Source organism: Bufo bufo, chromosome 11 (assembly GCF_905171765.1).
Source record: "Bufo bufo chromosome 11, aBufBuf1.1, whole genome shotgun sequence".
NCBI lineage: Eukaryota > Metazoa > Chordata > Amphibia > Anura > Bufonidae > Bufo > Bufo bufo.
In genome coordinates, this window is record NC_053399.1 from 77,692,445 (window position 1) to 77,715,737 (window position 23,293).

At 47.9% G+C, this 23,293-nt stretch overlaps 2 protein-coding genes and 1 non-coding gene across 3 annotated transcripts in view; 2 read left to right on the forward strand and 1 right to left on the reverse strand.

Annotated features, from left to right (window-relative positions):
* Positions 1-220: 220 nt before the first annotated feature.
* RPUSD2 (RNA pseudouridine synthase domain containing 2) lies at positions 221-5,391 on the forward strand. Its single transcript, XM_040411004.1, has 3 exons — positions 221-628; positions 2,531-2,827; positions 4,442-5,391. The coding sequence occupies exons 1-3, from the start codon at positions 221-223 to the stop codon at positions 5,204-5,206; spliced, it is 1,470 nt and encodes a 489-aa protein (XP_040266938.1). The 3' UTR covers positions 5,207-5,391.
* Positions 5,392-10,885: 5,494 nt separating this feature from the next.
* TRNAS-GCU lies at positions 10,886-10,967 on the reverse strand. The gene has a single exon. It is a non-coding gene; the product is annotated as a tRNA-Ser (tRNA).
* Positions 10,968-11,233: 266 nt separating this feature from the next.
* The window catches only part of KNL1 (kinetochore scaffold 1), a 49,502-nt gene continuing 37,442 nt past the window's right edge, over positions 11,234-23,293 (forward strand). Inside the window, exons 1-6 of the mRNA XM_040411006.1 lie at positions 11,234-11,334; positions 14,103-14,147; positions 15,534-15,573; positions 17,113-17,172; positions 19,973-20,034; positions 20,973-21,025. Of these exons, the coding sequence (XP_040266940.1) occupies positions 14,119-14,147; positions 15,534-15,573; positions 17,113-17,172; positions 19,973-20,034; positions 20,973-21,025 (244 nt within the window). The 5' untranslated portion in view covers positions 11,234-11,334; positions 14,103-14,118. The remainder of the gene's footprint in view (positions 11,335-14,102; positions 14,148-15,533; positions 15,574-17,112; positions 17,173-19,972; positions 20,035-20,972; positions 21,026-23,293) is intronic.

The following is a 23,293-nucleotide window of genomic DNA, read 5'->3' on the forward strand; positions in this document are numbered from 1 at the left end:
TCAGTACCGGAAAATATTACTTCCAGCTCATTACCCTCTTATTACTGGCGAGGAGGAGTGGGCGGTGTGACGTCATGCTGGCCGTGTATGATGTGAGGAGGAGTGGGCGGTGTGACGTCATCACTAGGCGCCGCCCACCACGTGGTCGTGCTGGCCGTGTATGATGTGAGGAGGAGTGGGCGGTGTGACGTCATCGCTAGGCGCCGCCCACCACGTGGTCATGCTGGCCGTGTGCCGCCGCAGAGCTCTGTCCGCCATAACGGGTGAGATGTCTCTCAAGAGGAAGGAGCCGGAGGGAGAGAGCAAGAGAGGCGGTGACCGGAGGAAGAAGCCCCGCGGGGAAGGGCGCTACGTGCCGCCGCCCTCCAAGCGGAGGGCCGGGATCAGTTTCGGAGACGAACATTTTGCTGAGACCGAATCGTACACGGAGAACGGGCTGCGGAAGGTCCGCCCTTACTACTTTGACTTCGAGACGTACTGCAAGGGGCGCTGGGTGGGGAAAAGCCTGCTGGACGTGTTCAGCCAGGAGTTCCGGGCCGAGCCGCTGGAGTACTACAAGCTGGCGGCCCGGGCCGGGAGGCTGCGGCTCAACCGGGAGCCGGTGCAGGACCTGAGCGTGGTGCTGAAGGTGAGCGGGCGCCCCCCCGTGGCCGGCTGCGGGATGACAGCACACTGCGGTCTGCCCTGTCTAGAGTGTTGGCTGCAGACATTGGGGCTGGATCCAGGCCGTGTTCACATGTACCCTGCGTTTTTTTTTTAAGAAATCAATATGAAAAATATAAAAGAGTTAAAAAGAAGCCAACCTCACTGTTCCAGTCCTTGCTGCTTCTTGATATGCCAGGAGAGGCCGACAATGTGGGGATTGTGAGCCTGGTTTAGTCTTATTTTTTACAGGTTGTTGCCTGGTCGTATGATTTTACAGTGGAATGTTGTGTGAAATTTCACCGGAAAACCTGCCCGGAACCGCGTCCTTTTTGCCAGCATTTACTTCAATGTGGGGCAACACTGAGGATTACGGCCAGGCCGAGAAGGGGCATGTCCACCTCTCTGCGATCCGAGTGCCCAACCTGCGACCCTCCAGCTGTTGTGAAACTACAACTCCCATCATGCCTGGACAGCCTACAGCGAACTTAGTGTTTAGTGAATGGGAGGCAGAAAGGAATTTCGGCACGTCTGTCTGCTCCAACATTCCCCTGTAAAATCTGTTATGTCCCTGTAAAGAGTTTTCCAGGGTTCTAGGCATTAATGACCTCTCTTCAGGATAGGGCATCCTGTGATTTGGGCAGCCGCCATGGAACAGGGGTAGTGGTCATGCCAGGGTTCTGTAGCTCAACCTCATTCAAGCGAATCTGAGCAGAGCTCCAATATGCTGGTACCGGAATCGGCACAGTGTGTAGAGTCTTGCAGTTTTTGGCGCCGCGGATGGATGGTGGGGGTGCCCTTGGTGTTAAAGGCAGGAAACACGCAGAAAGATGGAGCCAGAAGAACTCAAAGGGAGTGTGAGCCCCCACCGATCTGATATTGATGACCTTTCCTGAGGACGGCCAGCAGTACCTAGTACCGGAAGCCCCCTTTAATGGAAGCTAAGGAATGCCACCGGTGCCCAGCGGATGCCTGTCTGTCCTTTGATGCAGATATAACGCCCTGAGTTGTGAGCCATCCTCCATAGGTCATAAGCGCAGGGGTTGTCCATGTGGCACCGCAGCATCGTAGTACATGTGGAGTAATAACCCCGTCTGCTTCTGGAGCCTCACGTTGCAATATAAACAGCAGGACAATACTCTTGTGAGTGTATCAGTAATACTGCGATTCCTTCAGTACTGCCGCCGCCTCCACATTGCTTACTCCGGTTTGTCTTGCGGTGGTGCGGCTATTGTAATGTTGTCCTGCCCGCTTGGACGGGATGAAGCTGCTGCATCCTGCACCTCCGCTACTAAATAGACGGGCTCCATGTAAGTCACGAAGAGAGCGCAGCGCTCATACAAGTGCTGCAGACCCCCATGATCATCCCACCTGAGGATAGGCCATCAACGTCCTGATCTGTCCACAACGTCCTCTTGATGCTAAGATCAGTCCTAGTTAAACACGTCTGGTGGGAATACGTTTTATATATGGGGCAGAATGGTCTGAAATGTAGTGAGTAATGCATTTATTTTTGTAACCTATTCTGCCCAAATCGGGGGGAAAAAAATCCTCCTGCTGGACAACTTCTTGTGGGGGGATGTCATATTGGTATGATCCACAGCCTGCGGTATGTCATATTGGTATGATCCACAGCCTGCGGTATGTCATATTGGTATGATCCACAGCCTGCGGTATGTCATATTGGTATGATCCACAGCCTGCGGTATGTCATATTGGTATGATCCACAGCCTGCACCGGTAGCAGATGTCGGTCACTGTGCTCTGGTGATGTAGACATGTCTGTGAATTCTCGGCCGGCCCTGTAGTGGTGTTGCAGGTGGTTCAGGTGAGAATAGTATTGGGTTGATCTAGTTTATTGAACTTTCCATCTCTTCTCTGCTTGTAGGATAATGATTTCCTCAGGAACACTGTGCATCGCCACGAGCCTCCTGTCACCGCACAGCCCCTGCGCATCCTGGCCGAAAGTGAAGACATTGTGGTTGTTAATAAACCGTCCTCCCTGCCGGTCCATCCCTGTGGTCGCTTCCGACACAACACGGTCATTTTCATTTTGGGCAAAGAGCACAACATGAAAGAACTTCATACCATCCACCGCTTGGATCGTCTAACCTCTGGTGTACTCATGTTTGCCAAGACCCCAGATGTGTCAAAGAAGATGGCAGAACTAGTCCGGGAGAGGAAGGTGCGAGCACTTACACTACAGCCTTTCACTAGATAATGTCCTGTGTGCGACCTTGTTTTTCATCCATGTGGTGTTGGGTCATACAGACAAATGCCATATAGCATGGTGCCCAATAAATGCCATACAGCATACAAACACCAATCTACTGCACAGTTCCAAGTGAATACCAACGTACAATACTCAAAAAAAAAAAAAAAAACTTACTGTGACCACACGTAGATGGTAACGGCACTATAAAAGGTCTTAATGAAATGGCAGTAGGAGCAGATATTGTGTCGTTAAAGGGGTTCCCAGGAATTAATAAAATATTGCTGAATATACCAGAATATTACGTTATTATAAACACATTCCCAATAGCATTTATTAATTATAATGGCTCATTTTTTCTAGGGGGCAATCATCGGGGGGAAATAAGATGGCTACTTCTCTATTATCACACGCAAAACCTGTCCTAATTCGAAGCTGTCTCAGCCCTCCTCACTGCTCCTGCAGTCATGACTTAAGATCCTACACACAGCTGATAACATCTTCAGCTCGGTGTGTGTGTATAGGGACTAAAGTGAAAGTGCAGAGAGGATGGACTGGTGGGGGATGTGGCTGATGAGCAGCAGCGTGTGCCCTCTGCTGAAGATGTTATCAGCTGTGACAGCAGGCGCACATAGAGAGCTCATTGCTTTGAGTTAGGACGGGTGTTGTGTGTGCTAATAGAGAAGTAGCCACATTATTTCCTCTGATGATTGCCCCCTAGAGAAAATGAGCCATTATAACTAGTGTTGAGCGAACTTGTGTTTTAAGTTCGGCGTCTAAAGTTCGGTTTATCGAAGAATCGTGTTATGGATTGGTCCGTGGTAGCGGAATCCATAACGCGATTCTTCGATAACCTGAACTTTAGACGCCGAACTTAAAACACAAGTTTGCTCAACACTAATTATAACTAATAAATGGTATTGGGAATGTGTAATATTTTGGTACATTCAGTAATTTTATTAATTCCTGACTAAAGAGCTTTGTCTGGGAGACATAGGAACCTTGCTGTGTAATACCTGCACTCTACAACAGTACCCCACTCATAATCCTTGAGCTACTGCATAGTAATTGTCCTGGGTATATTTAAAGGGGTTGTCCCATTAAGGCAACTTTTTCCCTGTCCACAGGATATGGGGTTCAGTGTCTGACTGCCGAGATACCTGCCGATTACAAGAACAAGGGCCCCGGCTTCCTCATTTGATTGGGGGCATCGGTCATGCATGCACGCTGCCGTTCCCTTCAGCCCTAGGGGGCTCGGCTGTCTCCAGCACTCTCATAGAGGCACAGACAACTGTCCTTGTGACTGATCGGGGCGCCAGTGGTTGGACCCCTGCCAATTGGACACTTATCTCCTGTCCTGTGGATAGGTGACCTTTAACCAATAAGGAAGAAGTCCTCCAGCGTATTTTGGCCTTGAAGGGCAGCATAAGATAATCTCCTTAACCCTGGTCCTACAATCTTACTTTTTGCCATCACTCAAACTATGATAATTCAGAACATGGCAAATAAGCTGAATATTTCTGGGTAGAACATCTGAAGTTGTTATGATCTTTTATGTCTCTAACTTTTCTATCACTTTACCTACAGGTAGAGAAGGAGTATGTGTGTAGAGTCTGTGGGGAATTTCCTGAAGAAACTGTGACCTGTGAGGAGCCCATAATGGTCGTCTCCTACAAGATTGGTGTATGTCGTGTGCATCCAGAAGGGAAGCCCTCCAAAACGGTCTTCCAGAGACTTAGCTACAATGGTGAATCGAGTGTTGTGAAGTGCTTCCCTTACACGGGCCGTACGCATCAGATCCGGGTTCACTTACAGTATTTAGGGCACCCTATTGTCAATGACCCAGTCTACAACACAGAAGCATGGGGTCCCAACAGAGGGAAGAAGGGGGAAATTGACAAGACAAACGAAGAACTCTTGCGCACCCTAATAGAAGAGCATAAGTCAAAGCAAAGCCTGGACATCTTGGATGTTGCGGAAGATGATCTTCTAGTCTTGAAAAGTGGGCAGAGTGAAGATGTGCCCCCGGGGTCAAATACCCTGCCGGCGGAGACAGACCCAGCATGTCCACCTAAAGACTCATCATTAGGTGACAATAGCAAAGTACCTGAAGACGATGAAGTTACCGAAACCTCATCTGCTGATACAGGGGGGAAGGGGCAGGGACTACTAGACCCCCTGTGTGGAGAATGTAAGATTATACGGCCAGACCCTTCCCCCAAAGACATGATAATGTATCTTCATGCATTGCGCTATAAGGGGGATCATTTTGACTATTCCACAGAATTACCTGAATGGGCAGATGACCACTGGGTGGATGGACTAAGACCTAACGTCAGCGATCTAAAATAATGCTTTATTTAATTAGAAAATATATATGATTTTATAATTTTGCTAAAGATTTGGGGGGGAGATTTATCAAGACTGGTGCAAAGAAAAGCTGGCTTAGTTGTCCATATCAGCGAATCAGTGTGATCCTTTCATTTTTCAGAGCTTCCTTGGGAAATTAAAGGTGGACTCCTAACTGGTTGCTATGGGCAACTTGGTGCAAAGGAAAACTGGCCTAGTTGCCCATAGCAACCAGTTAGGAGTCCACCTTTCATTTTTCAGAGCTTCCTTGGGAAATTAGAGGATCACACTGATGATAAATCTCCGCTGTAGTTTTTATTTGATGCAAATGGTTGTGCCATGAAAGGAACCCCCCTATCTGTTGGTCTGAATACTGGGATCACCACTGAAGATGACGGCCGTCCTGGGCGCCAGGTTGAGCAACCAGTCATTCTCCATAAGAGCAGGGTCCAGCGCTCAGTTGTCTCTGGCAGCCCCATAGAGGATAAATAGAGCAGCAATCTGCCAATCTATTCCCACCGGCACTCTGGACCACCGCTCTCCTGGTCAGTGAGGGTCCCAGGGATCAGACCTCCACCAATCAGAGGCTTATCCCCTACCCTGTGGATAGGGGAGATTGGGGGGTCTGCTTATTTTGGACACAAAAGCCTCTTGCACTTCTTCAGCCCTGTGAAAAACAGAAGAAATAAAATATTCTATAAAATAAATTTGTCTATATAAAATATTTTATATAGACAATTCAACGATAATGTTTTGTCAGAAAGTGAGCTATTGCTTGAGGCAAGTTTTTATGTTCATCATGTTTTTGTAAAATTTATTTTTTATTAAAAAAAACAAAAAACTTAAAAATCACACTAGCCACTGAGCCTCAAGACTGACACTTCCTGTTCTGTAGGAACTCAGTAGTCCTCTTATCATCAGAGACAGGTAAGAGCTATGTAGCGATAGCACATGATGTACCATTCACAGTGCGTGTTGTCCCTTGCTCCCATAATCATATATAGAAAACAAAATATGTACAAATATGTAAAAACGGATGAAAAGGAATATCTACAGGTAAATACATTAACCTTATTTTACATGACATTCGTGATTTTTGCCCCCTTTATCACTGTAGTCATAGTAAAGCACCTCCTAATTGGGAGGTGTCCCTGTCCATTCCCAGTCGTCACAGCAGAGCTAGCACCGTATTCTTCTTCCCCCTCCTCCCTTTTTCTCCAGGGGTTATAGCAGGGTCTTGCCCCTTTACAGTGTAGCATAGACATGGGGGGCTCCTGATTACCCAGCCCCATAGTATTAAGAATTGGCATAAAACTGGGATTCATTGAAATCATTTTGGATTCTTGACCTGGTCAAAATGCTAGACCGTTGCCATCCTTTCTTCTTGGTAGAAACAAGTTTGAAAGGGCACTCAAAATATCTGGGTAGAGTATGGATAACAAAGCTTTAGTATAAAAAACGGATTTATTAAATTATGAAAAATGTTAAATTGATAACATAATTTAGTGACACATAGTTAATAACATATAACACTTGCCTAAAAATTAGAGAATCCCGTTAATGGTTTGTGATATAATCACAATATTGGTCATATACCATTAATTAGTAACACGTAGTTAATATCCTATAACGCTTCTTGACAAATAGCCCCTGCGTAGAAATTAGGGATCCCGTTAATTAGATAAATGCTGGTGATATGGTCATATAATCACATATACCGCCAATATCTCGGCTTAATTTCCATTACCCCTCCTTTACGCTGAGCGCTCCAATTTTCCAGGTCCGGATTTCCGATCACGTGGGACACCGTGTGATAGACCACGAGAGACGCCGACGTCTCTCACATCGCCTCGCATATCCGAACCAAGAGGGATCGTACATCCAGGCACCGCTCCACATACAGAAGTGGAGACGGGCACCCCAACCTAAAGGAGGGGTAATGGAAATTAAGCCGCTGGGTTACAATACTTTTAAAATACTCATTACTTGGTGACTTTTAATAATTCCTTTTAAAGAGTAATATATTAAGTGGCCACTTCTATTATTTTAAGTCTATGAACATGATCTAATGACCAATTACTGTTATGACGGTCCCTTTTTTTTCCCCAACTACGCATCACGACCATATGAAAAACTTCTTTTGCTACAAAAACCTTTCTGCTACAAAACCTCTTTTGCTACCATTCCATAACCAGCCACAAGCGCATTTTATTTGAGAGATATTGGCGGTATATGTGATTGTTCTGCTGAATGCAATTATTTACACTCTTTTTAGGTTCTCTAACCTGTAAAGTGTGGCCTCCATGGATCAAATTTTATTTTCCCAACAAAGCCCATAGATGCATGATCGGTTTGAGGTCTGAGGAACTTGGAAGCCAAATCAACAACTTGAACGGGATCATTGATCAAACTGTGTGAAGCAGACCTGGCTTAGTTGCCCATAACAACCAATCAGATTCCACCTTTCATTTTTGACAGCTGAGTTCTACTTTACACCAGTTTGTTCACATGTTCCTCAAGTCATTAATGTTTGTAGTGTGGCAAGGGCGCATTATCCTGCTGAAACAGGGGACCCTCACGCGGCCTCCTGCCGTCTCGTCGCCCTCACACGGCCTCCTGCCGTCTCGTCGCCCTCACACGGCCTCCTGCCGTCTCGTCGCCCTCACACGGCCTCCTGCCGTCTCGTCGCCCTCACACGGCCTCCTGCCGTCTCGTCGCCCTCACACGGCCTCCTGCCGTCTCGTCGCCCTCACACGGCCTCCTGCCGTCTCGTCGCCCTCACACGGCCTCCTGCCGTCTCGTCGCCCTCACACGGCCTCCTGCCGTCTCGTCGCCCTCACACGGCCTCTCCTAGCACCCCGACCGGGTACCTCCATTGATAGATGCTCCTAGCGCTTCCTGAGGACTCCAAGCACTCCACTCGACACCGATACCACCACAGGAACAAGGAACAGCTCTTACAAGAGCTAGGAGTTATAGCAATCCCCAGTGTCGATCAGTTACCCAAACACCATCCTCAACATGATGAAGGGTAAAACATGAACTCTTTATTGAACACACAAGCATTGACTTATATACACATTTTCCAACAAGGGTACCTGGTTGGGAACTGAGGACATGACATAGCAGCCAATCCTTTACAGCTTAACAGTTTAAACACAAAAATGAACCCTATTCAACAAACACAATGGCATTGTCTGTGACGCAATTAACAAACACAATGGCATTGTCTGTGACGCAATTAACAAACACAATGGCATTGCCTGTGACGCACTTAATAACAGAATAGGCTTGTCTTTGACGCAATCAACAATGAACAACATGTAAACAGACATCTTCACACCCTCCATAATTAATGAATAGGGAGTGTGGAGACACATGTGATAGGGTTATCCTATCACTAACACAATCAGTGGGAGTCTCAGTGCAGTTAACCCTTTTTGTGTTGCTGAATCCACACCCTGCACCTTTAATGGGCAATAGGAAATATGTGACATATAAATTCCACACATAAATCAGGGTTCATAGTTCCTTGTAACCCCAAAAGGTCTGAGGGGGTCTCCATAATTCTGGGTCCATAGTCCGTAGGAAGGAGGCTGGCCCTCAGGCTTCTCCAGCGGCCCCAGTGACTGTTCAGTCCGTCACAGCGAGTATTCCGTTTTTTTAGACACACTTTTACAGTGTGGTGACACTGAGGGGACACTGTGTTCAGGCCACTCGGGGAGCGCTAGTACTGTGTGGGGCCCACACTATTTGTATCGGGAAAACAGCAGGATGGTACTGTTAACAAGGCAGAAGAAATGGAATTTCACGCAGAGTGTATCTCTCAAGTGTGAGAACCATCTCACTATCGCCACCTATTGGAAGTCGCTCCCTATGAGTCCGTATCTGACAAGCCTTGTTATCCACCCGTATACAGATGTTTTGGAGAGCCTGCAACTGGTCATGGAGCACATCCCAGGCAGAAGTGCCAGCGGGTGAGCCACGTCTGTTATAGAGGGGATTAGTTGTGTATCCTGAGAGGGTGATCGAGCCTGAGAATCTGTCCTGAGCCAAAGTGTGACCAGTCAGCCCGCCTGTGTACCTGGTGACTACCCTCAGACTATGACTGATAGGGTGGACTAAACGGTGGCCTACTACTGCGCTCCAAGGCCTGATTCACCTCTAGTGGAGAGTCATAAGGGACTGTTAACCCATTATCGTAACCACCAAGCTTAGTGCCTCTGTCCAGAGTTGTAACCACCAGGTTTAGTACCTCTGGCGGAAAGCCTAACCAGCAAGTGCAAGTGTAGTGTGACTGACCAGTCTAAGGCTGGGTTCACATCACGTTTTTGCCATCCATTTAGCGTTTACTAAAACCGTATACGTTAACTGTGGCAGAAAGGGGAAAGGCACTCATTGAGTAGTATGCAAAAAACCCCCGATGTTTATGACTAAAACGTGTTAGTTGTTATGCTCACCTTTTGGTGTTGTACGTGCGAAGGTGCTGCCGATATCTCTCTGTCCTCGGAAGTGGAGTTGCCGGTCCTCCAGAGGAGTGATGTAGAATGCAGTGTGGGGGATGTGTACTAGGATAGTGCACAAATATGGCACAAATACACGACCTCAGTGGATGTATATAAAATCTTTTTTTATTTTCAATTGGTACGGAGCGACAACGCGTTTCGGAGTGAATATACTACTCCTTTTTCAAGTATTAGGGGTCTGAGCTGGTGTAGATAGCGCGGCTGATCACAGAGCTGTGGGATCCATGCTGCTGCGGGTGGCGCGGCTTCCCACAGCTCTGTGAAACAGCACCAGCTCGGACCCCAAATACTTGAAAAAGGAGTATATTCACTCCGAAAAGCGTTGTCGCTCCGTACCAATCGAAAATAAAAAAAGATTTTATATACATCCATTGAGGTCGTGTATTTGCGTCAAGGGGTATCATCTTAGTACACATCCCCCCACTGCGTATACGTTAACGGAAGCCTCAGACTACGGCCATACAGGGTCATCCATTCACCATAGAGATCCATTGTAAATAAGAACAGACTTTTACCAGACTCTGCAGGATACAAAAACAATCAATTCCATATGGCAAATGGAGAAATGGGGGAAAAAAATAAATTCAAAATAGGCAATTCGCTGTTTTTTTGTTGCTTCACCATCACAATTTTTTTTTTAACAAAAAGTGATCAAAAAGTCATACACACCCCAAAATTGTATCAATGAATAGTACAGATCGCCCTGTAAAAAATGAGCCCTCACACAGCTCCGTACACATTACTACAAAAAAAAGTATAGGGTTCACAATATGGCGATGAAAAGAAAAAAATATTTTTTTTCAAGGTTTTTATTGATTCACTATTAAAACGCAAAAAAAAATAAAAAAAAATACAAATGTATCGCCATTATCGTACTGACCCAGAGAATGAAGGGAACAGGTCAGTTTTACCGCATAGGGAACGACGTGAAAACAATAATCCATAAAATTGTGGCGGAATAGCGTTCCCCCCCAAATCCACCAGCTTCCCACCACATCACATGACATATTAAATGGCGCGATTAGAAAGTACAACTTGTCTCGCAAAAAGTCCATGTGAATGGAAAAATAAAAAAGTTATGGCTGCAGGAAGGCAGGGAGCGCAAAAAGAACACACAAGGGTTTATAAAAGAAAAAAAAAAAAAAAGAAAACAATGCGACGAGGATGGGATTCGAACCCACGCGTGCAAAGCACAATGGATTAGCAGTCCATCGCCTTAACCACTCGGCCACCTCGTCATGTGAGCACTCCTTCCTGCGCAGCTCCCTATGTCCCGCCGCCTCTCCCGCACACCGTCCACACACCGCGCCCCCGGTAACAGCACGTTATGACTATAGGCGCCGGTGCAGAGCCCGACACCCCTCAGCAGTGCCGCACTGCTACCTGCCGCTGCATTCTCCCCTATGTACGTGTGCAGGGGCGGGGCGAGACGCCTGTCAATCACCAGTCGGTGGGCGTGTCCAATGGAAGAAGACGCGAGTGGCGGTTAAATTTGAAAATGGAGGCAGCGCCTCCCGTTTGACCGTTTCGTACAGCCCTGAAGCCCGGTACCGGAGGGGAAGACGAGGCCGCTACCGGAGCTTCATTTATCCGTTATTCTGAAAGGTAGGACCGCGGCCTGTGTGCACACACCTACAGACTGCGGTATTTACCGGGCAGAGCCTCCTGTGTGCACACACCTACAGACTGCGGTATTTACCGGGCAGAGCCTCCTGTGTGCACACACCTACAGACTGCGGTATTTACCGGGCAGAGCCTCCTGTGTGCACACACCTACAGACTGCGGTATTTACCGGGCAGCCCTACGTGCTGTGTGTGCGGTACCGCAGAGCCTCCTGTGTGGACGGTCACCAGCCTGTACACAGTATATGTTATTTAGAGGGGGCCTCTTCTTCCCACCTGCGGCCATGGCTCTGTGCACCTGGACCCCTGTCTCCCATTTTTTGGAGGTGCAGGTCTTTGGTTTTTTTGCCTTATGTATTTAGGGGGTGACTTCCCCCCCATTTAGATTGCCCCCCCCCCCCCCCCGCCATCTTATAGGGGCACTCACACAGCCCCCCGTGTGTGCCCGCATCGTCCGCCTCCGACCTGTGCAGGAGGCTGCTGTCCGGTATTGAAAACCGCAACACAACGCTTCGAACGGAACGGAGAGCCCACCGGAATAGAATGCGTTCCGTTCCGTTGCGTTCTCACGCCGGACACATAACCACGGAGAGCAGCGATTGTGTGTGAGGCGTGGAAAACGGAAGAAGCCGTATCCGGCACCAAAACCCAAGTCGATGGCGCCATATCCTTCTAATTTTAAGACACAAAAAAAAAACCGTATCTGGCCCCCATTGACTTAGGCTACTTTCACACTAGCGTGATCCGGCAGGCAGTTCCGTCGTCTGAGCTGCCCGCCGGATCCGCCGATCAGTGTGACAAGTGACAGCATTTGTAGACGGACCCGGGTTGCGGATCCGTCTACAAATGCATTGCAATAACGGATCCGTCTCTCCGCTTGTCATGCGGATGGACGGATCCGTCTTGCAGTCTTTTTCACAGTTTTCCCGGTCTGCCCATGCTAAAACAGGACACGGCCCAGTTTTTCACCCCCATTATTCACTGGGCATCAAACAGCCGTGTGATTAACCCCATAGACGGCCATTGCTCCTTAAAACGGTCGTGTGACAGCCATTAAAAAAAAATCGCACGTACGTTTTTCACTGCGGTGTGAATGTAGCCTTAGGGCTCATGCACACGACGTATATATTTTTCAGTCTGCAAAATACGGCTCTACAAAAAAAATGGCTGGCATTTTTTATTTGATTTTTTTTTTTTGCGGATCCGTTGTAACACTGCCTGTCCTTGTCTGCAAAACGGACAAGAATAAGACACGTATGTTTTGGACATACGGAAATGGAATGCACACGTTTTTTTTTTTTTGCAGACCCATTCAAGTGAATTGCTCCATGAAAGAACGGAAACGGGCAGAAAATGGGTTTGTGTGCATGAGCCCGTAGTGTCGGTCCCGTCTGCAGAATCTGCCTGGTCTTGGGGGGAGGGGCCTGACACATTCAGTTTTCATAGTAGGTGTAGCATTAATGCAATGCGGAATAATCCGTGTTTCCAGTGTTTGGGCGGCCCCTGGCGGTGTGCTGCTACTTGTAGTCCTTGTTTGCATTTACATGGTAGCACGTGCCTGACCCCTTCATCACAGTTTGGAGCTGCTGCTGTGACGTTGTTTTTTGCATGTAAATGTTGGATATCTCCAGTGCGGTGGTCCCAGACCCCCGTCTCATGGCTGCTCTGGATGACCCGGTGGCCACGCATGCGCTGTTGTCTCCCTTCCATTCTGTGGGGGTTCAGATAATGGCTGAGTAGGCGTTCTCTGCAAACCCCATAGAAGTGAATGGCGAGAGCTGCGCATGCGCTGCCACCTAGTTATCCAGGCTATCAGGGACCACCGCACTGGAGACAGGTGCATTTGTGCTTATGCAATAAATGTCCCAAATGGGAGTAACCAGGGGCGACACAGGGACCCATAGCAGCACTTAGTAGGGGCCCACTTGCCCCAGTCAAACCCTCCCGGACACCCAGATTTCGGACAAATGTACTAATTTCACTGTATAAAGTGGAAGAAATTTTAATAAAAAAAAGTCACCCTAAGGGTCCATTCACACGTCCGTGTGTGTTTTGCGTATCCGCAAAACACGGACATCTGCGATGTGCGTTCCGCAGTTGCGGACAAGAAAAGGACATGTTCTATTTTTTTCGGGAACGGAATTGCGGGCTTCCGGGTCCGCAATTCCGCATCCGGGCAGAATATCGTGCTGCCCATTAGAAATGAGTGGGTCTGCAATTCTGTTCCGCAAAATGCTGAACGATATTGCGGACGTGTGAATGGACCCTAAACCTCACCCACTTCATCCGACTTCTCTGTTGGAAAAAGTGACAACAGCCATAAGTACAGAGATACTCCTCCACCATACAGAACTGTCTGCCTGCTGCCACCACTAGAGGGAGCTCAGTGCCAAGGAGTTGATGTAGTGTCTGCAGTGGACGCTGCAATCTCTTTGCCCTTAGCTCCCACTAGTGGCGGCTGCATGAAACTGCGGTGTTTAGTATATTGGGTCCCTCCCCCAAGGCAGCCGCTTTACCTCCATGGATTAACATACATAAGGGATTTCGGGGAACCATTCTCTGAAACCTCGTACAGGATTGGTTTGTGAAGGTTGATGTTTTGGATGACAAAGTGACATTTTGGATAAAAGCGTACCAGATATTTCCATCACAGATGATGTCCGGACCCCTCCTATCACACGGTGGCAGGGGGACTAAGTCGAGTGGTTTCTTTTAGACAATTCTAACTGGAATATATTCCTTTTGTGCAGGAGAGTGAACGACAAAATGGACGGCAAGTCGGCCTCGCAGAACAGGTGAGGATCAAGATCGGCAACCTCAGCACTCCAGCCGCTGCCAACTACAACTCCCAGGGTGCACATTTACTCAGCTATTCTTGTAACTCCCATAGAAGTGAAAGGAGGATTCTGGGAGCTGTAGTTTTTGAGGAGCTGGAGCGCCGGAGGTTGCGGTTCCCTGACCTAGAATATCTGGTGTCCGTACAACTTACAGCTTTTTCGAGTTAGGGCTTAATAATAATAATTTGGACATTTTTGGATGCAGCAATACCAATTACGGTATGTGTATTTATTTTATTTGGGATCTTTACCAGAAAAATATTATTTTAAGTTTTACATTAAATCTTGTGTATCCAAAGATAAAATCATAGCTTAAAGGGGTTGTTTCATCTCTCAATTTCTATGGTGCGATTGGACTACACGCCTGCCGCGGTGGTAGGATTTACGGAAATGGCCGAATGGGCAGCGCTCTTCTCTTCCCACAACCACCATTGCAGTGCAGTGCTCTTGTAGCTCTGCGTCCCGCTGCTCTTGTAGCTCTGCGTCCCGCTGCTCTTGTAGCTCTGCGTCCCGCTGCTCTTGTAGCTCTGCGTCCCGCTGCTCTTGTAGCTCTGCGTCCCGCTGCTCTTGTAGCTCTGCGTCCCGCTGCTCTTGTAGCTCTGCGTCCCGCTGCTCTTGTAGCTCTGCGTCCCGCTGCTCTTGTAGCTCTGCGTCCCGCTGCTCTTGTAGCTCTGCGTCCCGCTGCTCTTGTAGCTCCGCGTCCCGCTGCTCTTGTAGCTCCGCGTCCCGCTGCTCTTGTAGCTCCGCGTCCCGCTGCTCTTGTAGCTCCGCGTCCCGCTGCTCTTGTAGCTCCGCGTCCCGCTGCTCTTGTAGCTCCGCGTCCCGCTGCTCTTGTAGCTCCGCGTCCCGCTGCTCTTGTAGCTCCGCGTCCCGCTGCTCTTGTAGCTCCGCGTCCCGCGGCGCTGCTCTTGTAGCTCCGCGTCCCGCGGCGCTGCTCTTGTAGCTCCGCGTCCCGCGGCGCTGCTCTTGTAGCGCCGCGTCCCGCGGCGCTGCTCTTGTAGCGCCGCGTCCCGCGGCGCTGCTCTTGTAGCGCCGCGCCCCGCGGCGCTGCTCTTGTAGCTTTATTCCATCCCTGTCATAGAAATGGGAACTTTGTTCAACCCCTTAAATAAAATGTACATGGATCCTCTGATAAGGTAGTCACGGGGTGTCCTGAAGCTGGGGGTCAGTTGACATTTTTGGGATGTATTGCAGCAATTGTTCAATTACCCTGCCGCCTGATCACCAGGGAAATGTCAGGGCTCAGATGGGAGCCTTGTCCTATTAACTTACACTTCCCTAATACATCATTTGAAAACTGCTTTTCACCCCTTTAACTGATCGCTGGCATTTTTTGTCTTCCAGTGAGCTGACGGAGAGAGGCCATCATAGGAGACTTTCTTCGGTAAGTTTCTTCAGTTGTTTGCCTTCTAGCTGGCTACTCTCCTTTTGGCTCTGTTCATATTTGAGCTGAGCTAATGGAGTCCCGCTCCTGTGGATTTATCATTCTGCAGCTGCATAAGCCACAGCAAAGTTTTTATAAAACCCTATTACAGAAATTTCAAAAAAGTTATACAAAGTGGACTAATTGGGTCCATCTGCACTTTTTTCCTGACATGCTCATAAATGGGGCATGTATTAATGGAAAGGGGTTGGAGCCCGAGATGAACCATTTAGTGCCCACATTTTGGCGCAATTCTGGCAAAGTTGTGTGTCTCGAGGTAAGTTATAGAGTCGGAGAAGAGTGTCTATCCCTGCACCACATGTATCATCCAGCCTGAGCCCCTGTGATAAATCTGGGGCAGGTCTAGACGGCCGGTCTAAGCTTACACCGTCTATAGGATTAGTAAATCTGGGCCGGTGTGGATTGAAAGTATGTATGCGAGCCTATAAGGCCAAGTTCAGTGAGAGAAACTCGCGGCGTGTGTCAGTGTGCGTTCCTGTTCTGACCTTCTCTCCTCTGACAGGATGACAAAGCATTGTAATGATTTATAATGCTGCCATCTATTGAATTACACTGACTTAATGCTGTCAGTGTTGGGCCTCATGCACACGACTGTATTTTTGCTAATTGCACATGGAGCCATTCATTTCTATGGGTCCGCAAAAAAATGGACAGCACATGGATGTCATCCCTGTGTTGTCCACATCCATGGCTGGGTCACAAATGATAGAACCTGTCCTATTGTCCACAAAATGGGCTTATTTTACAGTAGGCCCCGCGGAAATTGTATCCGTATTTTGCAGCTCCACCGACCGTAAAACTGATATTCGGTAGATTCCAGGTCTTGCAGAGAAAGGCGTCATGCACCCGACCGTTGTGTGTTTTGCGGTCCGCTAATTGCGGATCCGCAAAACACGGATGGTTGGTAAGAAGCTGGGGTCATCGATGGTTTTGCATCGGCTTTAATCAATGACTCTTGGGCCTCATGTACACGACAGTGTTTTTTCACTGTCAGTGATTTGGCTTCAGTGGTCCGTGTCCGATTTTGCTTCAGTTGTGTTTCCTTGTGTCTTCCTTTTTTTTTGGCTGACGGGGGAAAAAACGGAAGGTTAATGAAAAGTGTAATTTTATTGCACCAAGGTCTTGTAGAAAAAAACGGTCACGGATGACATACCAGTTGTGCATCCGTTTTTTTTGACTGACCCATTGACTTGAATGGGTCCGTCCTCCGTTTTCCACTGATAAGAATAGGACAGGTTATATTTTTTTTGACGGACTGGAATCACGGATCACGGACGCGGAGAAAAAACGGAGGACTATGAGTTTTTTTTCACAGCTCCATAGAAATAAATGGGACCTCCGCTAAACTGTGAAAAATGACGGAACGGACGTGGATGGTCGTGTGCATGAGGCCTTAATGTGTCTTTAACACCAAAATAAGTTACTGTTGTGTGATACAGCGCCGTGTTCATCTGCTGATGTGGGTCTTTCGCGTTTCAGATTTTAAAAGCGCCACGTAGTCCTCTGAAAGATCTTGGATGCGGAAATGAGCTTTGTCAGGTTAGTTTCTTGACTGGTCAGCCCAATAAGGTAATACTCGCTGCTCTAATTTCCTACTCTCCACAGGCTTTTTGATTAGTGTCTTTGGCCTTATGCACACGACCGTAGCTGTGCTCGTGCCCATATTGCAGCCCACGAACCCACCGACTTGAATGGGTCCGCAATCTGGAAGATACGGTGCAGAACAGAGTCATGAATCGGATGCCAACGGAAGTACTCTGTACGGCTTCTGTTTTTTCTATACTGAAATGTTTCCATGTCAGCAGACGGTGGGCACATGGTCGGTGCCCATGCAAACTGCGGTCCGAAGCACGGGCACGGCCGTCTCACCGTCGTGTGCATGAGCCCTTAAAGGAGGGCTTCTCATCACTCCTGACAGGTCCGTTTTAGTAATAATTGTATTCCCTGTTAAATGACAATGCCGGAGGATTCTTTCTCTACATTGCTCTTAGGCCTCATGCACATGCCCATTGTGTGTTTTGCAGTCCGCAAATTGCAGATCGGCAAAACAGGGATGGCGTCCGTGTGCGTTCCGCAATTTGTGGCTCGGATGCGGACCAAAACGGTCATGTGCATGAGGCCTTCCAATGTTAACAATTGAGGCTGTGTCCCTACGTTTTCTGACACTGTTCAGTTAGGGCTGACTGACAAGCCCCTTTGACGAAGGAACTGGTAACACCCAGTAGTCGGTTTATTCTAGGTGGAGTCGCAGAGGAACTGAACAATTCAGAAAGTTCATCCAGAATTGTTATTTTATGGGTCATTTTATTTAAGTGCATACATCAGAAAAGGTGACGGGCCGTTTAATGTCTTTACTGCATATAACGTCTGTGTAAATGAGCCACAACCCCCACTTCTGCTTTCTGTAAGGGTACACTACTTTCACACTAGCGTTAGACGAATCCGGCCGGATCCAGAAATCCGTATGCAAACGGATATCATTGGTTTCCAGAGCCATCTGACAAGTGCATTGAAATACCAGATCAGTCTCTCCGGTGTCATCCGGAAAAACTGATCCAGTATTTATTTTTTTGCGCATTTTTAAAGGTCTCTGCATGCGCAGACCGGAAAACCGGATCCATCAATGCGGCAATTTCATGAACACTTCAATGGAAATGAATGCCGGCAAGTGTTCCGGAATTTTGGCCGGAGAAAATGCCGCAGCATGCTGCAGTATTTTCTCCGGCCAAATACCGTAAGAGGGAGTGAACTGAAGACATCCTGATGCATACTGAATGGATTAGGATAAAACATATGCGTTTTTTTCTTGTATTGAGCCCCTATGACGGAACTCTATACCGGAAAAGTTTAACGTTAGTGTGAAAGTACCCTAAGGAATTAGAGTAGACGTGTGTCCTCTATTCCAGGGCTATAAAGTCCTGACTCCTCACACTCTGAATCCTTCATAAATGGGCGATAATTTTGTAATAACACATTTCCAGTAGTAAAATGGTAACATCTGGCTTTTTCTCACCATCATGTAAGTAATAAGGCTACTTGGATAAAACATAAACCATATTTATTGGAATATGTTTTCTGGAATTGTCTAAATCGGCATGCGTTCACCATAGAATTCCATTATAAAAAAAACAAAAGAAAAATGCATGATAACATATACGTTTTTTATTGGACTCTGCAGGATACCAAAGCGTGGCGTGCTACGCTTTTGTATATATATATTTTTTTGCCCCAACGTATATGTTAAAGTGCTGGCAAAAATGTGATGTGAACCCACCCCAAGTATGATTCCTTTTATACCAGAGGCAGGCTGTGGGCTCAGGTGAAAAGTTACTTATTCCTGGACAATTCCTTTTAATGCTGCTTTCCTGCTCCAACTAGCAGTTCTGAGATGACTGAAGGTATGCCCAGTAGTGAACTTCCTCCTGTGGTCTTCACTACTGAGCATGTGCAGCAGAGTGTCAGGCATTGTAATTAGATGCCTAGTGTAAGCAACAGAAGAGGTGAGGACTGATTATCTATAATCCAAACACCCTGCATATCACTGCTTATAGTACAAGGACAGGGGAGAACTGATTATCTATCACCATTAGAAACCCTGCTAATTACTGTTTATAGTGTAAGGAGAGAACACAGGAGAGGTAAGGACTGATTATCTATAATCCAAACACCCTGCATATCACTGCTTATAGTATAAGGACAGGAGAGAACACAGGAGAGGGGAGAACTGATTATCTATAATCCAAACACCCTGCATATCACTGCTTATAGTATAAGGACAGGAGAGGGGAGAACTGATTATCTGCCATTAGAACACCCTGCTAATTACTGTTTATAGCAGGGATACTCAACCTGCGGCCCTCCAGCTGATGTAAAACTACAACTCCCACAATGCCCTGCTGTAGGCTGTTTAGGCATGCTGGGAGTTGTAGTTGTGCAACATCTGGAGGGCTGCAGGTTGGGCATGCCTGGCGTATAGTATAAGGACAGAAGAGAATACAGGGGAAGTGAGAACTGATTATCTATCACCTCTTTTGTTTTCTCTCCTGTCCTTATACTATAATCAGTGATAAGCAGGGGGTTGTAGTGGTGATAGCTAATCAGTTCTCATCTCTCTTGTATTCTTAGATATGTTCTGTCAACATAGAACATAAAATATGTTTATGATTAACATTTATAATCTTATCTAAATCTATCTGAAAGTTAATGAATTAATTTTAAGCTGCAACTAGTCCATTTCTACAGACTCCACCCTAAGCTAGCTTTGACTCTGACTCCGCAGCCCTGGTCTGTTTGTGTGCTGACTATATTCATAAATCTGCCTTATGGTTTTCACTCATAGGAACCTGTACTTGAAAAGCGACGGAAAAGCTCTCGCCGTGTGAGTTTTGCAGAGACTATAAGGTAATGGTGGTTGATGCTGTCTGTGATTTGTTTTGTTAGTCTTTCTAACTTAACCCAGTTTATTTTTTTTATTTTTCTCCCTGCTCGTTGTAGAAGAATACTTTACCTTTAACACCTTTCCGCCCTATAAATTAGCAGGCTAGTGAATCTCCCTTGTACCACTAGCCCTATAACTTATATGTATTCAGATGTTTTCTGACATCCCAGGGATTCTCAGGGGCATGCAGAGAAGACACAATCTCTGTATATAGATTACCAGAAACTGTTAGGTCAGTGGTGGCTCTGGGTATAGGTATGAGCCCCACAGGTGTGAGAGGTTTTTTAGTATATCATGTAGATCTGCCATAAATTTCTATATGGGAATATAAGTTGTATATTTGCTCACATTACTTTTATCTTACATTACAATTTGTTTGAAAAAACTGACAAATGTAAATAAGAGGCTACTTTCACACTCGAATCTGTCATGGATCTGCAAAAACGTATCCGTTACAATAATGCAACCGCACGCATCCGTCATGAATGGATCAGTTTGTATTATCTGTAACATAGCCAAGACGGATCTGTCATGAAATCCATTGAAAGTCAATGGGAGACTGATCCGTTTTCTATTGTCAGAGAAAACGGATCCGTCCCCATTTACTTACATTGTGTGCCAGGACGGATCCGTTTGGCTCAGTTTCGTCAAGCAGACAGCAAAAGCTGCAGGCGGCCTCCAGAGCGGAATGGAGACTGATCGGAGGCAAGATGATGCATTCTGAGCGGATCCTTTTCCATTCAGAATGCATTAGGGCTAAACTGATCCATTTTGGACCGCTTGTGAGAGCCCTGAACGGATCTCGCAAATAGAAAGCCAAAACGCCAGTGTGAAAGTAGCCAAATAAAATAAAATAAAAATAAAAGCTAAAGTTATCCATTACTTATCTTGTCTTCTTCAGAGTTTTCACACCAGAACTACAGTTGGCTGGGTCAGCTGATAAAGAAAATGAAGGTAACCTATGTACACAGTCTGTAGAGGAAACTATTGGTTTAGAAAGGGATTATCCCATGACTAATTTAATGAACATCAGACATCATATAGTACATGTCAACCTCTTTCTAACAAAGCTAGAACCAGCCCTGTACCTCACATGGATCCAGAGATCTCCCCATTCATTGCTCTGCTAGATTTATATCAACCGGCTCTCCCTATCACAGCCCAGGGGGGGCGTGTCTCTGCTCTCCCTATCACAGCCCAGGGGGGGCGTGTCTCTGCTCTCCCTATCACAGCCCAGGGGGGGGGCGCGTGTCTCGGCTCTCCCTATCACAGCCCAGGGGGGGGCGCGTGTCTCGGCTCTCCCTATCACAGCCCAGGGGGGGGCGCGTGTCTCGGCTCTCCCTATCACAGCCCAGGGGGGGCGTGTCTCGGCTCTCCCTATCACAGCCCAGGGGGGGCGTGTCTCGGCTCTCCCTATCACAGCCCAGGGGGGGCGTGTCTCGGCTCTCCCTATCACAGCCCAGGGGGGGCGTGTCTCGGCTCTCCCTATCACAGCCCAGGGGGGGCGTGTCTCGGCTCTCCCTATCACAGCCCAGGGGGGGCGTGTCTCGGCTCTCCCTATCACAGCCCAGGGGGGGCGTGTCTCGGCTCTCCCTATCACAGCCCAGGGGGGGCGTGTCTCGGCTCTCCCTATCACAGCCCAGGGGGGGCGTGTCTCGGCTCTCCCTATCACAGCCCAGGGGGGGGCGTGTCTCGGCTCTCCCTATCACAGCCCAGGGGGGGCGTGTCTCGGCTCTCCCTATCACAGCCCAGGGGGGGCGTGTCTCGGCTCTCCCTATCACAGCCCAGGGGGGGCGTGTCTCGGCTCTCCCTATCACAGCCCAGGGGGGGCGTGTCTCGGCTCTCCCTATCACAGCCCAGGGGGGGCGTGTCTCGGCTCTCCCTATCACAGCCCAGGGGGGGCGTGTCTCGGCTCTCCCTATCACAGCCCAGGGGGGGCGTGTCTCGGCTCTCCCTATCACAGCCCGGGGGGGGCGTGTCTCGGCTCTCCCTATCACAGCCCGGGGGGGGGCGTGTCTCGGCTCTCCCTATCACAGCCCGGGGGGGGGGCGTGTCTCGGCTCTCCCTATCACAGCCCGGGGGGGGGCGTGTCTCGGCTTTCCCTATCACAGCCCGGGGGGGCGTGTCTCGGCTTTCCCTATCACAGCCCGGGGGGGCGTGTCTCGGCTTTCCCTATCACAGCCCGGGGGGGCGTGTCTCGGCTCTCCCTATCACAGCCCGGGGGGGCGTGTCTCGGCTCTCCCTATCACAGCCCGGGGGGGCGTGTCTCGGCTCTCCCTTTCACAGCCCAGGGGGGGCGTGTCTCGGCTCTCCCTATCACAGCCCAGGGGGGGGCGTGTCTCAGGTCAAGGAAATAAATTGGATGTATAACATTTAGGTGTCCGTAAAGTGGGTATTATCTTAGAGTATTGGACCCTTTTAAAATATAGCTTTTATTAATTCTATCTAAAAGAAAATAAATCACCCTGTGATATGTGAGTGACCTTAGGAAAGTGAGGACAAAGTGCCGCCCAGCTACCACTGTGAATTGGTGAGGCTGATGCCGTATAGATAGTACAGATTCCACACGGGCACTTATGAGATTGGTAATAGATATAGGTTAGGGGAAGGCTGGGGCACTTGAATAGGTGCTGGGGGTAGCTCTCACCCTGTGCCAGCCCTAGATGAGCCTTTGCCCAGGGATAATCCCTTATGGTGGGACCTCCCTGTCCCTGTACCTGCCCTGTCTGGCCCTGTAGAACCCTATATGTTGAACATGATGTCAATAGTATTTTTTAACCCCGACTCGTATACCCAATATGGTTCTTTAGGGGTCGATTAGAGAGAGATAATTCATATAAATAACATCTTAAATCAAACCAAATAAAAAGATGTTCTTACCCTCTGTTTTCCGTAAGAAGCGAAGTACAGTTTGAACTGGCCTTGAGTGCAAAATGAACTAAAGGGTTTGCAAATATATCAGGATTAACCCTATGAACATTAATTATATCCAAGAAACTTTCATGATCCTGTCAGGTGAAGAGTATAAATGCGGACCCAGGAATGAATGGGAACGAAATTGCCGACGTGTGAATGGTGCCTAACTCAGTGGCTATACAAAATCTTTAATTACATGCAATTACAAAAGAATTCAGATCCGGGTGCTGGTTTAGAAACTGTAGAATATTTTTGGTGGGACAACCCCTTTAACTCTCCTTTAGTTCAGAGACCTTCAGTGTTTTA